General features: G+C 39.1%; 1 protein-coding gene across 1 annotated transcript in view; it reads left to right on the forward strand.

Moving 5' to 3' along the window:
- Phex (phosphate regulating endopeptidase X-linked) overlaps nt 1-19020 on the forward strand; it is a 201294-nt gene that overhangs the window by 24021 nt on the left and 158253 nt on the right. The window contains exon 4 of the mRNA XM_048440730.3: nt 17648-17734. Within this exon, the coding sequence (XP_048296687.1) occupies nt 17648-17734 (87 nt within the window). The remainder of the gene's footprint in view (nt 1-17647; nt 17735-19020) is intronic.

Below are 19020 nucleotides of genomic sequence, written 5' to 3' on the forward strand. Positions count from 1 at the left end.
GTGCTGGCAAGTCGCAGTTGCTGCCCACTCTGCTAGTGTGGGTAGTGGTGTATCGAGTAGCTAGCTGAGCTTCAGTGCATCATAGGAAACAGCCTGTCTTGGGAAAATTCAGTACCTCTCCAGTGTGCGTGGGTCTTTGGATTTTTCCTTTCTTCATATCATTTAAATGAAAACCTGCATGTTGCAAATATCATTGTACTGTGTAAAAACAAAGACTTTTTAGGGGATAAGAAAGAAAACAAGATTTTTTTTCTCTTGTAGTACAGGGAGTGAAATTTCCATCCCTTAATTTCTTTCTAAAAGGTTTTTCTTTCCTTTCATTTTCTTTTGCTTTTCTTCTCAAAAACATGGAAAACTTGAATTTATTAGGAAATCCACATGCAATTACAGATTTACAACCTACCCATTAATACTACATTAGTTCATTATGATTAATAGCATCTATGTGGGTGCTTAATGAATTAGTAATGATGGACTGTTTACCTTGACATGTCAGTAGGACATTGTAAAAAGACATTTTCCATAAGGGAAAATTAATTGTATGTTAGTTGGAGAATGGTTTGCCACAAATAAGATAAATTTGGAAATCCTCATTGATGTTGATGTCTGCATAGTGGGAGGCACTTTCAAAAGATTCGTAGATTTAAAAAAATAAAATGAGATGATATGGACTTGAGAGATGAGTCCACAGTTAAGAGTACATATTGCTCCTGCAGAGGACCTGGGTTCAGTTCCCAGCATTCATATCGGGCAGCTCACAACCTTCTGTAACTTCGGTTCCAGGGGATCTGAGTCCCTCTGGTTCACTGTATACACATGGTGCATATAAACTCACATAGCTTCACGTACATACGCACAAATAAAAATACTAAATATATCTTTAAGAATAAATGAGACTTTTCTTTGATGAATAGTTATGATAGGTGCAGAAGAAGGCATTTGTATCAGAGAAACATAGTTGCAATTTTATCTATGTTACTAACTGCAGAGACTTCCTATAGGGGCTGTTTAGATTAACTTCCAAATTGAACTGCTTCTCCTACCTACTGGTCCATTCTAAATTTATAATTCATTTCCCAAAGGCCCCAGCATTTTTTTATACTGTTTGTTTCTTTAGAGGATCATTGTGCCGTCAATCTTTAGTCTAATTCTGGGATGTCGGCAGCCATCATTGCTTATTTTTGTCTTTGCCCTACATCCGATGAAGTGAAGGTCAAGGAAATTATGTGACTTGCCCAAACCAATCCAGCCATATAATTTGTCCCCCACAGATTATGGGTCTACCATCTCAAATGTCTCCAATTTTAACCCAGGCGGAAAGAGCTGCAGGAGTGGAGGCTCTGTCCAGCTGGTGCCTTTGAGGAAATGCAGGAAGCTCCGTGTGCTCCGAGCTCCGACTTGGAAGGGAAGAGGGCCAAAAGACAAAAGAGAAGAGGAGGGTAGAGGCCAGAGCATGCTGCCCTTGTAGGCTGTGTAAAGATCTTAGACTTTATCCTAAGGCAATGGGAAGCCATTTGTAAATGTCATGTCAAGAGCCCGGATGAGTGATGTGTTCTGCCGAAGTATACTGGCTGCCTGTGGAGAATGACTCGGAGGCAGGGGCTGATGTGTTGGACACCAGCTCATCATACCCCATTGTGCCCATTTATGTGAAGGCAGATTTTGTTGCAGGCGACTCGGAAGCATTTTGATTCTCTTTTTTCCCATTTTTCCTTTAAGTCAGCTGTAAGGGTCACTGCTGTACCTTCGTTGCCCCTGGTTTCTGTGACTGTAGGATGTGCCCAAGTACCCTCAGTCACGGGCAGCATCTGGTGGGGAAGCCATTATAAACCATCTTGTGGGTAGTTAGCACACAGCCTTTCAGTCCTTGTACCTTTTGGAGTTCTCTGGTGATGCTAATGAACCTATTGCTCCCCCTCTTTGCGGGGAGAAGAGTCTGGGCAGGGAAACAAAGGGAATATGTCCTCTAACCCTCCACTATCAGCAGCCCAATTTTCAAGAGATAGTCTCACTGAATCACACATTATTGTTTGAAAATCCAGGAATAGAACCCATCCCCCTCTCACCTCCTTATGTCAGGTAGAAGTCAAAGCAGGGGTTAGTTAGGATGTGGTTTTAAAACCTATGTTTACAGTGTTTTGAAGCTGCTTTCATAGATGAGAGAAGACTCACAAAGTCTGGAGCTCATACTTTTTAGGATTTGGGGTGTACCCTATTTATCCTCCTCTTTTCCCCATAGGGTGTTATACAAGCTAGAATTGAAAACAGATGTCCTATGTCATTTTTTCTCTTTTTTAAATCTTTCTGGTACAGCATAGATCATCCCCACGCAAACCAGTAAATCAGCCCTCACCTCGAACTCCCGTTGCACTTTGCTTTTAAGAAAGGATGTTTCTAAATCTGGGACTGGAAAATCGGAGGAACTAAGATCAAAATGCAAGGAGACAGACACTTCCTAAAGCGAAACAAACCGTTTTGTGCTCTCCTCAGACAACACTGGCACTGAATTCAAGGGGAGTTGTAGGGCTTGTGGTGTAGCTCAGTTGGTGGAATATCTGTCTAGTAATACACAACAACCTGAGTCTGATCTTCAGCACTGTTTAAGATCTGGCATGATGGTGCACATGCACAATCCTATGTAACCAGGAGATGAAGACAGGGGGTAGAAGGATCAGAAGTTCAAGGTCCTTCTTGGTTACATAGGGAATTTAAAACTAGATGTCCTGCCTCAAAAACAAACGAACAATACCCCCTCATATACCCAAGGATCACAAAAGCAGAAGAAAAAACGGGGGGGGGGGCTAGCTCAGTTGGTAAAATTCTTGCTTTGAATCCTACTCCTGGAAGTCATCTAAAAAGCTAGTTTTGTGGAGTAGTGCTTGCAATCCTAGCACTAGGAAGGCAGGCAAGCAGATTCCTGGGGCTTGCTGGCTAGTCAGCCTATTTTACTTGGCAAGTTCTAGGCTAGTGAGAGACCTTGTCTCAAAAAATGGGAAGGGTGGCCTTGGGGAAACACTTGTTGTGCAAATGTGAGGACCTGAGTTTAGATGCCCAAAGCCCACATATTGTGCTTTGATTGAGAATGGTCCTCATGGGTTCAATATAAGTGAACACTTACTGTTTGGAAGGATTCAGAGGTGTTCTTTTTTTTTTTTTTTTTCGGAAGAGGTATGTCACTGGAGGTGGGCGTTGAAGTTTCAAAAGCCCACACCGTTCCCAGTTATATTGCTCTCTTCCTCATGGCTGTGCCTGAAGATCTAAATGCTCAGCTACTGCTCTAGCGCCATGCCTGCCTGCCTGTTGCCAAGTCCCCCGGTATGATCATCATGGGCTCACGCTCTGAAACTGTAAGCCCCAATAGACTCTTCTATAAGTTGTTTTGGTCATGGTGTAATCAAGATACCATGCAAAAGCTGGGCAGAGGTCTGTGATCTCAGCACACCTTGTGGCAAGATAAAAGGATGAGACAGGAGAATCTTTAGAAGTCCATGGACCAGGTAGATCAGGGTACACATTGGAGAACAACCAAATGGAAGGCAAAGATCAACACTCAAGGTTGCCCTATGACCTCCATATATGCATCGTGGCACTCACACGCATAGACACATTCACACACAAAGATACATACACACAAAAGGAGTGGTATTGGAGGTTATCCTATGATCTCCACTTGCATATATATACACACGTCCATTTGCACATGCATGAGCATGTACATACACACAAACACACATACACATAAGCATGGACACACACACACACACACACACACACACACACACACAACTGAAGAAAACCAATAAAGAAACAGAGGTGTAGACTGAGCGAAAGAAAGCTAAAACAATCTTGCTTGATCTTGAGTGGGATAGGATTCTAGATATCAGGAATTACTGACTGGTAAGTGTTGTTGGTTTAAAGTAGTGGTTCTCAAAATGTATTCTCTGGTCCTGCAACTTCAGCTTTACCTTGGAGTTCACTAGAAGTGTAAAATCATCCAGGTGGTGGTAGCACATGCCTTTAATCTAAGTACTTGGGAGTCAAAGGTAGATGGATCTCTGAGTTTAAGGCCAGCCTGATCTACAGAGCAAGTTTCAGGGCAGTCAGGCATACACAAAGAGACTTTGTCTTAAAAAAACCAAAAAAAAAAACCAACAAAGAAAAACAAAAAAATAAGTGCATCATAGACTCCATTTCAGATTGACTAAATAAGATACTCCGAAAGGACCCAGCTATCTGTGCCTTAATCTCTTCTAATGGTGATGCCCACTCAAGTTTGGATAGCAATAGCTTGGGTTAGAAAATGATGTGACAGGAAACCTTGAGCAATGCTAACTTGGTTCTTCTCCAAGCTCTCCAACTCTCTCATCTCTGCCTAGGTGCCCCAGGAACCGATATTCCTGGTCACAAAATAGAATGAGAGAACAAAGGAGAGGCTGAGCATAAAGTCATTTCTCCATTGTAAATCAAGATTGTATATAACCAGTTAAGTTTGAAGGATCGTTGGGAAATTCTACAAGGGCACTGGTATTTCTGGTCTAGCACTGGAGAGCCTAGTAATCTCCCAAAGAAACCAACTTGTGGAATTTTGCTGAGTATCTGATGGTTGATTGAACAAGAGTTCTAGAATTGGGTCCAGGTCCATATTCTAAATTCCAGCAGCTAAATCTCCTTGGATAAGTTTTTAAGTTTTTTTTTAATTATTATTTTTCAACCTGCAGAGTAGGATTAATGATAAATGTCTTAGGGATGCTTTGGAAGTTAACTCTGGTCAAGAACACTATAGTGGGCACAGCACAGATGGTTACTGATCCACGGTAGCTTTATTGGGTCCTTGGCTATCTCAGGATTACTCAGGATGGACCACCTCAAGGAGTTTGCAACCATACTTGGCCTTTGCCTAGGGAGGTTGAAATAGAAGGCAGGAGAATAAAAGGTAGCTAGAATTTTTATTGTAGGTGAAACTGAAGGTGGATTTTAATGGCTTCAATTTCAGAGCAAGCTTTACACTGAATTATTGAAATAGGAAAGTTATTTTCCTGAGTTTAAATATCATATTGGCAGATTCATTGTACTACTGTGCTATCAAAGAGCATTGCTAAAATTTAAATTATTTTAACTGTAACCTTGATAAGTATAATCTTTATAAATTAATTCACTTATAAGTGAACATAATAAAATAATAACTTTCCATCAGAGTTTTGTAGTATCTGGCAGTTTTCTAAAATTGATTTTCTTCTGGACAAAGAGGTCCTTTGTGTTAAAAGGAGGTATTTTGTGTTATTTGGTAACCTATGATTTAGATTAATGAGTTAGAAGTTTTTAATCCTCCTAAAGTCATCCTTGCCCCTTTCACTTGAGCTGAGCCTAACCAACAATTATTACTTTTAAGATAGTCATAAAAAATGGACAGAGAAAATCATTCTGACAGTTTCTCTTCCTATATGTAGGTAGAAGTTTTCTAGAAGAATGAGAAATACTGGTTCTTATTGTCTTTTCAGTATGTCAAGCAGACTCAGCTAATCTCATGCTTGGCTGGCTGCAGGGCTAAGGAACTAGAAAGCTCAGTGCCATGCCATTTGTGTAAAATATGAGGGCTATAGGATCCATGGACTATGACCCGGTTTGTTTGAGTTTTATTTTTTAAAGGGAATAACATCGGACTTTAGGAGCTGATCTGCTCTCCATGTTTAACTGTATAAAGCTTTAACACTCATGCTGCTGTGAGTTAGAAAGATGAAAATATAAATCGGTACAGTAAATAAGCCAAGGAGCCTAGAAAGCAGGCTTGGTTTGAAGTCTGCAGCCCGGAAAATCAACAAGGACTAAAAATAGTGAAGTTAGAGGCAACATTCAATCATGGACCATCTAAAGGTGGCTTTTAAGCATTGCCCAAAGAGAAATCAGGCCATGGTACTATAGTTATAAAGATTATATATACATATAGTGTATGTGTGTGTGTGTGTGTGTGTGTGTGTGTGTGTGTGTGTGTGTGTGCATGTTTAGAGAACATTTTGTTCATTATGTAGGTATGGAAACTTCCAGTACAAATTTTGGTGTTCCAAAGTTTTCAATTTTCATGTTGTTTCTCTCATTAAAATTAAGAAATCCTTTGATTTCCAAAGGAGAAGTGTTGGCATAATCTAAATGAAATTTCAGAATTTACCATAGCGAAGTTGATGTGAAAGTTTTCAAGAGCAAATTAAGCAAATTGCTCCAGCATTCACTGGTTTCTTTTTTTCCATTTTAAAATTGATATTGAGCTATACGTTTTCCTCTGCTCCCCTTCCTGCCTCTCCCCTTTCCATCAACCCTCTCCCATAGTCCCCATGCTCCCAATTTATTAAGGAGATTTTTGTCTTTTTCTACTTCCCATGTAGATTAGATCTCTTAGGGTCCACATTGTTGTCTAGGTTCTCTGGGATTGTGAATTGTAGGCTGGTTTTCTTTGCTTTATGTTTGAAAACCGCTTATGAGTGAGTACATGTGGTAATTGTCTTTCTGGGTCTGGGTTATCTCACTCAAAACGATGCTTTCTAGCTCCATCCATTTTCCTGCAAAATTCAAGATGTCGTTATTTTTTCTGCTGTGTAGTACTCCATTGTGTAAATGTACCACATTTTCCTTATCCATTCTTCGGTCGAGGGACATTTAGGTTGTTTCCAGGTTCTGGCTATGACAAACAATGCTGCTATGAACATAGTTGAGCACATGTCCTTGTGGCACGATTGAGCATCCTTTGGATATATACCCAAAAGTGGTATTACTGGGTCTTGAGGAAGGTTGTTTCCTAATTTTTTGAGAAATGGCCACACTGACATCCAAAGGGGCTGTACCAGCTTCTATCCCCACCAGCAATGCAGAAGTGTTCCCTTTACCCCACATCCTTTCCAGCATAAGTTGTCATCAGTGTTTTTGATCTTGACCATTCTTACAGGTGTAAGATGGAATCTCACAGTTGTTCTGATGTTTCTCTGATGACTAAGGATGTTGAACATTTCCTTAAGTGTCTTTCAGCCATTTTAGATTCCTCTGTTGAGAGTTCTCTGTTTAGGTCTGCATTCCATTTTTAAAAATTGGATTATTTGTTCTTTTGATGACCAAGTTCTTGAGTTCTTTGTGTATTTTGGAGATCAGACCTCTGTCTGATGTGGGGTTAGTGAAGATCTTTTTCCCATTCTGTAGGCTGTTGTTTTGTCTTGTTGACTGTGTCCTTTGATTTACAGAAGCTTTTCAGTTTCAGGAGGTTCTATTTATTAATAGTTTCTCCCAGTGTCTGTACTGCTGGGGTTATATTTAGGAAGTGGTCTCCTGTGCCAATGTGTTCAAATGTACTTCCCACTTTGTCTTCTATAAGATTCAGTATGGCTGGTTTTATGTTGAGGTCTTTGATCCATTTGGACTTGAGTTTTGTGCATGGTGATAGATATGGGTCTATTTTCATTCTTCTACATGTTGATATCCAGTTATGCCAGCACCATTTGTTAAATATGCTTTCTTTTTCCATTTGATATTTTTTGCTTCTTTGTCAAAAATCAGGTGTTCAAAGGTGTGTGGATTAATATACGGAACTTCTATTTGGTTCCATTGATCCTTCTGTCTGTTCTTATGCCAATAGCAAGCTGTTTTCAGTACTGTAGTTCTGTAGTAGAGTTTGAAGTCAGGGATTGTGATGCTTTCAGAAGGTCTTTTATTGTACAGGATTGTTTTGGTTATCCTGTTTTCTTTTGCTTTTCCATATGAAGTTGAGTATCGTTCTTTTGAGGTCTGCGAAGAATTTTGCTGGGCATTGCATTGAATCTGTATATTGCTTTTGGTAAGATTGCTATTTTTACTATGTTAATTCTACCTACCCATGAGCATGGGAGATCTTTCCACTTTCTGGTGTCTTCTTCAATTTATTTCTTCAAAGATTTAAAGTTTTTGTCATACAAGTCCTCCACTTGTTTGCTTAGAGTTACTCCGAGATGTTTTATGCTATTTGTGACTACTGCATTCACTGGTTTCTTAATAGCCTAAGGATCCCTTTCAGAGTATATGGCACTCAGGGAAATCTCAGACATCTCATAGGGGATAAAGAGAGAATAGAATGGAGGTGCCCTGTAAAGCTCTCTGTGGCTCCATGCTATCAGTTCAGTACCAAGATTCTTGATAAATTTTTACTCATGTACCTGAACCTTTTCATGAGCAGTTGGAAATTTTAAGACTTTATTCACTGTTTAGTTTCTAACTGTTGCAAACTTGAAGTGACTGACCTTAAATGTCTGTGGCTTTCGTAAACTTCTGATTCACAAGGGTACTGTGATGTCCTCAGGAATCTCAGTATCCTTTGAAATTTTCTTCTTAGTTCTACAGTGATCAATAAATGCTGTGAGTAGGAGGAGTAAATCAAGCGGACAGGGTAGATGTTCTCTGGACTTCCAAGTTAAAAGGAACATGAAACATTTTCCTCCAGGTACTGAAAAACAGAGCATTGAAAATGGGTGATTAATATGAGACAATTGGTAAAATCAAACTAGTATCCATGGAAACACGTGAATAGGGTCTTGGGTGATACGGACTGGAATGTGAACAAAACCAGAGATTTTGGTGTTACATGGCCAGGATATTGCTCATGATAGTAAGAAATGATAAAGGTAGTCAGTTTAGCTTTTTGCATTGCTTGTGCAATTGAATGAAAAATTCTGCCTTTTTTCCTCAGAAATTTAACTCAGGAAGTATTTGCTAAGCACTAGCTTTGTGCACCAAACTCTAGGCCTTGGGTCTTCAGATTTGACTGTTACCAATAATAACTATAGTCAATGCCAGCTTTTTACCTATATAACTTGTAAAGGTTTTACAGTTTTTTTAAGTTGCAAAATTTTTATACAATGTATTCTGGTTATGATTTCCCCTCCCTAATTCCTCCCGGATCCACCCTACCTTCTCTACCTTTTCACTCATCCAACTTTGCCCTTTCTCACTCTGTCTTTTAACAAAAACAAGAAAAAGACCCACAAGAAACTCATACCATGCCCTATGTAATAACAAAGGAACTTCTTAGTGAAATTAAAAGACACAGAGAGATTCCAAATTAATAAACTTAGAGATGCAAAGGGTGACATTACAACAGACAGGAAATCCAGAGATTCATAAGGATGTTTATTTTAAGGCCCTCCAGACCAACATTGGCAAAACTCATAGGAATTCACAGAGACTGAAGCCACATACACAGTGCCTGGATAGATCTATAGCAGTTCTTCTGAGCATCTATTAAGGCTTCCAGTTTAGTGTTTTTATGAGAATCCTGAGTGTGTGAATGAGTGGCTCTCTGGTGCTTGTCCCTTGTCTTGAGTTCTTTTCCTTCTGTTGGTTTGTCTTGTCAAACTCCAAACTAGTAGCGTTTGTTTTATCTTATTTTATTTTATTTTGTTATATTTAAGAAATGAATGAATGAATGAAAACCTAGCTATTAGGGTAAAGTTTAGCAACTGAACTGTCATTTATATCTTCTGGGAGAGGGAAATCGGATTTCTCCAATGGATTGACACTGGGTATATCAACCACTCCAGAGCAGGCCTCGTGTTCAGGAGTACTTGACCAACATATAATGGATAGCTCAGTGTTTAATTGTGTGTACTTTTATTTGCTTATAATTTGGTGTTTTTTATTTTATTTTTTTATTTTTTTGGTGGGGGTGGTGTTTTATTTTGTTTTCTTGGTTCAGGGGAGTCTTGTTATTGTATTGGGTTTTTGTTTGTGTTTTGGGAAAGAACTTAAAGGTACATGGGTAGGAATGGGAAGCAGATCTGAAAGGACTTGGGGAGAGGAAGAATATGAACCAAATATATTTAAATTTAAAAATTGTTTTAACTAAGAAAAATCTAATAAAAAATCACTGTTTACTTGCTGTCTACAAAATAAAGCATGTTTTTATAATAAAAAAAATCTCTGCTCTATCAAGCTGGAAAACCTAAAAGAAATGGATACATCTTTTTGATATATGCAACCTACCAAAGTTAATCAACAGCAAATAATCTATTTAAACATACTCAAAAGCCCCAGTGAAATTGAAACAGTAATTAAAAGTCTCCCAAATTTCCTTCACCCCACTCAAGAAGAAAACCACAAGGCCAGAAGATTCAGTGTAGAATTCTAACAGACCTACAAAGAAGAATTAACACTGATACTTCTAAAATTATTCTGCAAAATAGAAACAGAAGGAATATTATCTAATTCTTTTCATGATTACTCTGATATATAAGCCACACAAAACCCACCCCAAAAGAAAATTACAGATCAATATCCCTTATCAACATAAATACAAAAATTGTTAATAAAATACTTGCAAGCCAAATACAAGAATATATACAAAATATTATCCACCATGATCAAGTAGACTTCATCTCTGAGATGCAGGAATGGTTCATCATACATAAATTGAACATAATCTACCATATAAGCAGACTTAAAGACAAAAACCATCTCATTGGATACAGACAATCCAATATCTCATCATGATAAAAGTCCGAGAGATTGTGGATACAAGGGATATACTTCAACATAATGAAGGAGATTTACAGCCCAAAGCCACCATCAACCTAAACAGTGAGAAACTCCAGGCATTTTCACTAAAATTAGGAAGAAGACAAGGATTTCCCCATTCTCCATACCTATTCAATATATTACTTAAAACCTTAGCTACCGCTAGTTGTCTCATGGCTCTAGCCAAGACGTCAAATCTGGATTTCTTTGTTGTTTTTTGTTATTTCCTTCTTTTGCTATCAAATCTTATTAATTTGGATTTCCCTTTTCTGTCTTTTAGTTGATTTGGTTAAGGGTTTGCCAATCTTACTGATTTTCTCAAAGAATCAACTCTTAGTTTTACTGATTCTTTGTATTGCTTGTTAGTGTTTTTTTTTTATTGATTTTGGCTCTGAATTTATTTCTGCTTCTCATTCCTTTTGAATGTTATTTTTTCTTATTCTAGAGCAGTGATTCTTAACCTGCTAATGCTGTGACCCTTGACCACAGTTTCTCATGCTGTGTTGGCCTCCAACCATAAAACTCTTTCGTTGCTACTTTATAACTGTAACTTTGCTACTGTCGTGAATCATAATATAAACATTTGATATGCAAAATAGCCAATATGTGACCCCTGTGAAAGGATCGATTGACCCCCAAAGGGTTGTAAACCACAGGTTGCAAACCACTGTTCTAATGCTTTGGAGTATGCTGTTAAGTTACTAAAGTGGGATCTCTCCAAGTTTTGTAATAGCAGCTAATGCTACGAATGTGTCTCTTACAACTGCCTTCGTTATGTCCTATGAGTTTGGGTGTGTTGTGTGTTCATTTTTCTTCAATCCTAGAAGGTCTTTAATTATTTTTGAAGTTCTGTGTTGACCCAGTTTTTATTCAGTAGTAAGTTGTTAACTTTCCACGAGTTCATAAGCTTTCTGTTTTTGTTGTTGATCTCCAGCTTTAATCTGGGGTGGTCAGAAGGGATGCAGGGTGTTATTTTAATTTTCTTATGTCTGTTGAGCCTTGCTTTGTGTCCAAGCATGTGGTTAATTTTGGAAAAAGTTCAGTGTGATGCTGAGAGGAAATATGTTCTGTTTTCGGGTGACGCGTGCTGTATCTGCTGGGTCCATTTGATTTAGGACCTTATTTACCCCCAGCATTTCTCCATTTAGGGTGAGGTGTGCGACTTGGATGCAGCAGAATTATGCATCCTGTGTTCTAATCTGCTTCTTAGTCTATGTCTTTTTATTGGAGATTTGAGGTCATCAATACTGAGAGTTATCAATGAGCAGTGTTTAGTTTATGGATTCTTGTTATTTTGTTGTATTGGTTTTTCCCCCTCTTTTGATTTACTTGCCTGCAATCATTTATTCTTCATGTCTTCTTGGTTGTAGTTTGTCTCTTCAGACCTGAGTTGTCTTTCTAATGCCTTCCGTTGAGATGAATTGGGTGATAGATACTGCTTTAATTTACTTTATCATGGAATATCTTGTTTTCTTCATCTGTGGTGATTGAAAGTTTAGCTGGGTATGGTAGTCTGGGCTGGTGTCTGTAGTCTCTTAGGGTATTCAGGACATCTGTCAAGACCCTTCTGGCTTTCAGAGTCTACATTAAGAAGTCAGGTGTAATTCTTATAGACCTGCCTTTTTATGTTAGTTGGACTTTTCCCCTTGCAGCTTTTAATGTTTTTTATTCTGTACATTTAGTGTTTTGATTATTATGTGCCATGGAGAATTTATTTTCTGGACCAGTCTATTTGGTGTTCTGTGTGCTTCTTCTACCCTGATAGGCATCTTCTTCTTTAGGTTAGGAAAATTTTCTTCTATGTTAAAAGTATTTTCTGTGCCTTTGACCTGGGTTTTTTCTCCTTCCTCTATTCTATTATTCATAGATTTAGTGTTCCAGATTTCTTAGATGTTTTACGCATAGATTTTAAAAGTTCATTTTAGATTTAACATTTTCTCTGACTGAGCTATCCATTTCTTCTACCTTATCTTCAATGCCTGAGACTCTTTCTTTGTCTTATAGTCTGATGATTAAGGAGTCGCTCTGATGTCTTTGACTTCTTCAATTTTTATTCCTTTTTTTTCAGCTTAGACTTTCTTTCATGATCCTGTTTCTTTTCTTTTTTTTTTTTGTCTTTTTTTTTTTTTGAGACAGGGTTTCTCTGCGTAGCACTGGCTGTCCTGGAACTCTCTTTGTAGACCAAGCTTGCCTTGAACTCAGAGATCCATCTGCCTTTTCCTCCCAGAAAAAGTGCTGGCATTTTTTTTTTGTTGAACTCTTCTTGCACATTTTGAATTGTTTTTATTATTTCATTCAACTGTTTATGTTTCACAGACTTCATTAAGGCATTTATTCAATGTCCCTAAACATCGTCGTATTTTTAAATCCCTGACATGTACTGCACCAGGCCCCTTCACATGGCTTGCTGTAATAGAGTTACTGTCTTTTGGGGGAGGCACATTGTCTTGGCTGTTCATGTTTGTGATTTTCTTCACTAGTGTCAAGGCATCAGGAGTGATGGTATTTGAGATATTTTGTGGTCCTGATGCCTAGTCTTGTCTTTGGAGGGTGGGTGATCTGTTCTTTGGTGTCTGTGTCCACTTGAGATCCTAAGCAAGTCTAGTGGCTGTGGGCTCCCTTGTAGAGAGTTGTTCTAGAGAGTTATTCGATGGCTCAGTGGGCAGCAGAAAGGGATAAAGATGGGCCGGGAGGAAAGGCTGAGAGGGAATGTTGGGAAAGTGCTAGGGGAATTGTTTCCAAGAGGCAGAGTCCTCGGGGAATGGGAGTGTGATGGGAGGCAGGGATCCTGCAAGCAGGCTGCTATAGGGCTAAGAGGAGCCCTGAAGATAAACAATTTAAGGGATGGTGGGAAAGACAGTGAACATAACCTACCTGAGTTGCAGTCCAGTGTGGATACTGGGGTCCCCAGTAAAAAGGATTCCTGGGAATAGGCAACTGATACAAGGGGTTGAAGATGGGCTGGAAGGAAACGCTGAGAGAGGCAGTGCAAAAGAGCTAAGCTGGGGCCGTACCAAGAATGTCAGTGCCATTTTTTTCATGCCAAAATGTATCTGGTGATATCATTTGAGAAGAATTGACCAATATGTCTTACTTATTAAACCTTTTTCATGATTCATCCCCGGTAAGGCCAACCTTGGTTGTCCACACCATGGACAAAATGAAATTATAAATGAGCTGTAGCTATGAATATGTAGCAAGGAAGATTCTAGATGAAAATGTGGGCCATTGCGGTGACTTGGGGGTAGATTTTTTTTAAAAAAATAACAAATAATATTAATCATAGAGGGAGAAATGGAGAAATAGAACTATATGAAAATTTGAAATTTCACTTCATTGCAAGATACCAGTAAGAAAATAAGAACTACAGAATGGGAGAAGATTTTGTAGTTCTCAAAAAGGAGATGTGGGGACTATAGGAGGATCTTTTATAAATCAAAAGAAAAAATTAAATTATGCAAGTATTGTGAAACAGAGTTGAGCCAACAATGGGCGAGGAGGTAAGGCTCAGTAGTAGACTGCTCAGTGTAACCAGGTCTTCGGTTCAGTGAAAGGCCACAAAACCAAGCAAAAATATGCATCCAGAATGAATAATCCTGGTTGGGGACAGTGATAAGGAAGTGACCATAGGGCTTCTGGGATTTTGGTAACAATCTTGCCTCTGTGTGTTTACTTTGCAGAATCCTTTCAAATTATGATCTGGGCATTTTCTGTTGAATACATAGTATAATTTGATTGACAATGTTTGTATTTGGAAAAGCAGTGCCTTGCTGTCCAGGATGAAGAACATAGGCCAAGCAGCTTTGAGATCACTACTTACTACAAGATAGCTAGTCGGCATTTCCTGTGTTATGGAAGCAGAGGAAGTGTGCAGAACTGCAGAGTTCTGCAAAGTGTCTACAGCAGGGGTCCTTTGAGCAAGCATCTAATGCACAGAAAGGGAGTACCTTGATAGCCACCCATACCTGAAACAGGAGGGGGAGAGTAGAAATAGTTATGGAGGAAATACTAGCGAGATGAATAACAATCCACTTTTATATATGGTTAACTTGGTCTGTCACCCAGATTAAGCTACTAGGTTTTTTTTTTTTGATTTATCTATTTTTTCTTTTTCGAGAGATAGGCTCTCATGTGTCTCAGATTGCTTGCTATGTACCTGTGGATGACCTTGAAGTTTCCACCTTCTGAGCTAGTGTACCTAGCTGCCTTATTTTTTGAAACCAGTTTTATTTGATCTTAGTGAGGAGAAGACTACTTCCCATATGCAGGTTTTCTTTGTTTTTGTTTTGTTTTGTTTTGTTTTGTTTTGTTTTTTTGAGATAGGGTTTCTTTGTGCCGCACTAGCTGTCCCGAGAAATTCATTTTGTAGATCAGGCTAGCCTGGAACTTACAGAAATTTGCCTGCCTATTAAGTGCCGTGCTACCACTACCTGGTTTACTATATGCAGTTTTAAGATAATTTGAGGAGAACATTTTTTTTCCAGCCAATTTGAAGTTTGATGTAGGCTGTCTTAAGATTCTATGAATTGGCATTTTCTTTTCCTATAGGAAAGAGTATGAAGCATTGAAAACCTTCCACTAAACAACACTGGTTATGCTGGGAAAGTCCTGCATGGGCGACCTATGAGACCTTTCCACATTTTGGAGACATTTTAATAACTTGAATAATTGCCTGTGATAGGCAGGTATTATTTTCTGCTTATTAATGACTCTCCAGGCTTGATATTATTCCTCTCCTCACTAATTCACATGCAGAGATAAAGAAAATAGTGCTGGGAGCTGATTGCCACATCACTATCTGCATAGCAATGCTTTTCTGTCTGCTGTGATACAGAGAGAACGCGGAGAGAAGGGAAAGGAAAGGACAAAGAACCTAGCATTTGTTAAATCTGTTTGAGAAGCCAAATTCTGCTACAGAAACCAGAATTTTGTCCAGCACAAATTACTGATATTTGTGCATGGTTAGGATTTTAGGACTGTTTTGCTCAACATGTGTGTGTCCTCTTCTTCCTGTGAGCTACAGTATGCAATGAAAACACACACAAATAATTGTTAAAGACTGGTGCTTGTTTTTGCTCCTATGGCTTCTTTCTTGGCCCTTCAGGTGGTCATATTTGCAGTCTGCAGAGTGTTTATAATACTGAAACTTCATCAGAACCTGTCCTGGTTTGAAAGAAAGTGGCCCCCAGAGGGAGTGGCACTAAGGAGGTGTGGCCTTGTTGGATGAAGTGTATCACTATGGGGGCTGGCTTTGAGGTTTCCTATGCTGAGGATATCGCCCAACCCAGTGTTTAGTCTACTTCCTGTTGCCTGCAAGATGTAGGACTCTTCAGCTATTCCTCCAGCACCAAGTCTGCCTGTATACCACCATGTTCCCTGTCATGATGATAATGGACTAAACCTCTTAAACTGTAAGCCAGTCCCAACTAAATGTTTTCCTTATGAGAGTTGCCATGGTCATGGTATCTCTTCACAGCAATAAAACCCTAAATAAGAACCCTCAATGAAATTTGGATTATTTACTTCTGAATATGTCTTTCCAGTAGTCTAATGATTGTAACCTGCATAAGCCATGTGACAGAAAGACACGTGAGATGGCTCGAATGAAGTAGGTATGGATGTGGTTTGAGAACTATGTTGAAATAGACAAAACTGCACAAAAAAACCTCTTTATTTCTGGAGCAAGTTTTCCAATATTTCTTGCTATGATGATACACAAGATGCCCCAAACAAGTTGTTGAAAATGTTCACCTTCAACCAGAGGTTAGTTTGCTAGAATCTGTCTAGTGTCCTGGGCTCGGTCTATGTACCGGTTCTCATAGAAACAAAAGTCAAGTAGGCCTGGAGAGATTGTTAGCAGTGAAGGATGCTTGGTGCTCTGGCAGAAGACTCCTGTTCAGTTCCCAGCACTCAAGGGCGGCTCACAACTGCCTGTGACTCTAGCTTCAAGGGATCCCTTTTCTGGCCTTTGTTGGCACTTGCAAACACATAGAGATACACAGAGATACATGGAAAAAATAAAATAAGTCTTAAAAAAAACCAAACAAAATACCCTGGAAAAGAACTTTGTATTGCAGTTTTTGAAATGTGAAACTTGTGGTTTAGAAGTCAGTTCTTGGAATGTGTGTGTGTGTTTTATCAAATTGATTAGCATTGTAGATTGTGCCTTGAAGCCTTTGAGAGAGATATAAAACATCTTTTTCGCTGAGTTTTGGAGAATTTCAAGTGTGTTTCCTGTGAGAAGCCATCTTATGTAGTGGAAATAGGCAGTGCCAAAGGGGCTACAGTCTGCCCTAGGGATTCATCAACTTGGCTTCATGAAGGTAAACTGATACTCTCAAGTTCAGTCCAATCCCTCCCTCCTTCCCTGAGAAGAAGTTTGTTTCCACTATGTCCTGGCTTTCTTCTTTCCTTATTTGAAAGAAGAGTGACAGCAATCATTGTTTTTTTTTATCTTCAAACATTCTTATAATGATTTTATAAATAGAAAATAATTTTCCAAGAAGGTCTGGCAAACAGTTTTTGTACATGGCCTCATTTACTTATCCAGGACTTTGCATGTGTGAATGGGCACATTTTCAGACAATTTGGGTCGGCTTTCCAATCTCGATTCTTTATTTCCTGATGTGAGAACTTTTTATTTTCATGTACATGGCATGTTTATACAATACCAAATAAGACTTGTAATGAGAAATTTTCTTCCGGGTGACCTCCCTGAGAGGCTGAGTTATGAAAAAAAAAATGGCAAGAAACTTAACCCAGATGAAATTACCTCCACTAAGAGTATTGCTTGGTACAGAAACAACAGACTGAATTATTTTTGGTTCTTTAATAAATGAAGTCTGCTTTCTTTTGTGTAGATGGCAGAAGAAATTAACCCCTGCAGAAAGTCTAGCCTCAGAGGGATGTTGAACATTCAGTTTCTTTTGAGTTAGGAGAACCTTGGATAAAATACTGTTCAATTGTTTTTATTTGGACCCCAAGTAGCTTTGGAACCTTCCCTGCTGTCTGCACTCCTGGCATTTTCCAGAGTTGTCTGTCTTGGTATTTAATTTTCTGGAGACTGACCTTCAATTTGACATTGTATACGGGCAGATACTAATGAATCCTATTTTCATCTTCCTAGCACTTCTGGAGAAATCAGTCAGTCGAAGGCGGGATATTGAAGCTGTACAGAAAGCCAAAATCCTTTATTCATCCTGCATGAATGAGAGTGAGTAATAAGAAAAATAAATATTTATGATCCTTATACCTCAGAATTCTATTACTGTTTAAAGGCATTGTTAAGAAAGAGAAAACTAAAATTCTATCAATGCTTAAAGGTGTTTTTCAGGTAATAAAACGTTTCAAAGACTGGATTTTGATGAATCTTTCGTAGCGAATCTGTGACTGTTGTAGTGGAAAAATAATCTTTTAAAGCCATTTTGATTTTATTGTTTGATGTTTATAACTATGTGTATATGTGTGTGGGTGTGTGCACTAGAGTGTGTGAGTACAGATGGAGGCCAGGTGAGCTTGTAGGAGCCCTTGAAGCTGGAGGTTCGTGCTGTTGTGTACTGCCCACCCTGAGTGCGGAGACCTGAACTCGGTTCCTCTGCAAGAACAGCATGTGCTTGTAACAACTGCGTTCTCTCTCCAGCCCCAAAAAAATGGCCTTATCAGTGACTGGATTATTTGGGTGTCAGTTCCTATGTTAGAAATTTAGATAGGGCAGCAGGGAAAACCTCATTGTATCTAGTAAAAAAAAAAAATCGGAATCCATAGCTAGGCCAGTTCTGGCTCCAGACAAAGCCTGAGAGGGCATATACTTAGGAGAATTATGTTCCATAGAAACCACTGGAACCTTTAGATTTCTAGACATGTCAGACTCCTACTAGCATTCTCATTGGGAGACAAAAGACCTCAACGTGATCTTTCAAGGCCATTCCAGAGTTGAAGCAAGTGCTTCCAGAAAGTGTGTTAGTTGATTTAGGTAGGATTTGGGGATATTGTTTGATATGCTAGAAGCACCTATTCACTGGGGTGAAGGCGTAAGTCACAGACAATCCCACACCAGTTTGGAATTATGATTAATAGAATGGTTATTTATTCAAAGGGGAAAAAACTTACAGATTACCGTCCCAGACAACAGCCCCTCCGCAAACAGGAAAGGAGTCCAGGAGCCGGAAGCGGAGCCGGAAGCCAAAGAGGGAGTGGAGGACAGCCGCTGCTTTTTTTAAAGAGAGAGAGACCATGCCCCAATGGGCTGGTAACTCAGCGGTGATTGGCTGAAGGAGCGGAAGGAACTTCCACAGCACTGGGGCATCCTTGTCATAACTTAACCAGATTGTTAATTAGGATTGTTCCTTGGTGCCAATAATAAGTATCACTGGCTTAATTTCATTCATTGGCTGGGGTCTCTGCAGTAAGCCCATCTTCATTATAGAGAACATCCAGCAGGCTAAGAAGAGAAATTTGCACTCTAACTTGGTGATCCAGTTTGCAGGTCATTTTCATTGT

Source organism: Myodes glareolus, chromosome X (assembly GCF_982192425.1).
Source record: "Myodes glareolus chromosome X, mMyoGla1.1, whole genome shotgun sequence".
In the NCBI taxonomy this organism is placed as follows: domain Eukaryota; kingdom Metazoa; phylum Chordata; class Mammalia; order Rodentia; family Cricetidae; genus Myodes; species Myodes glareolus.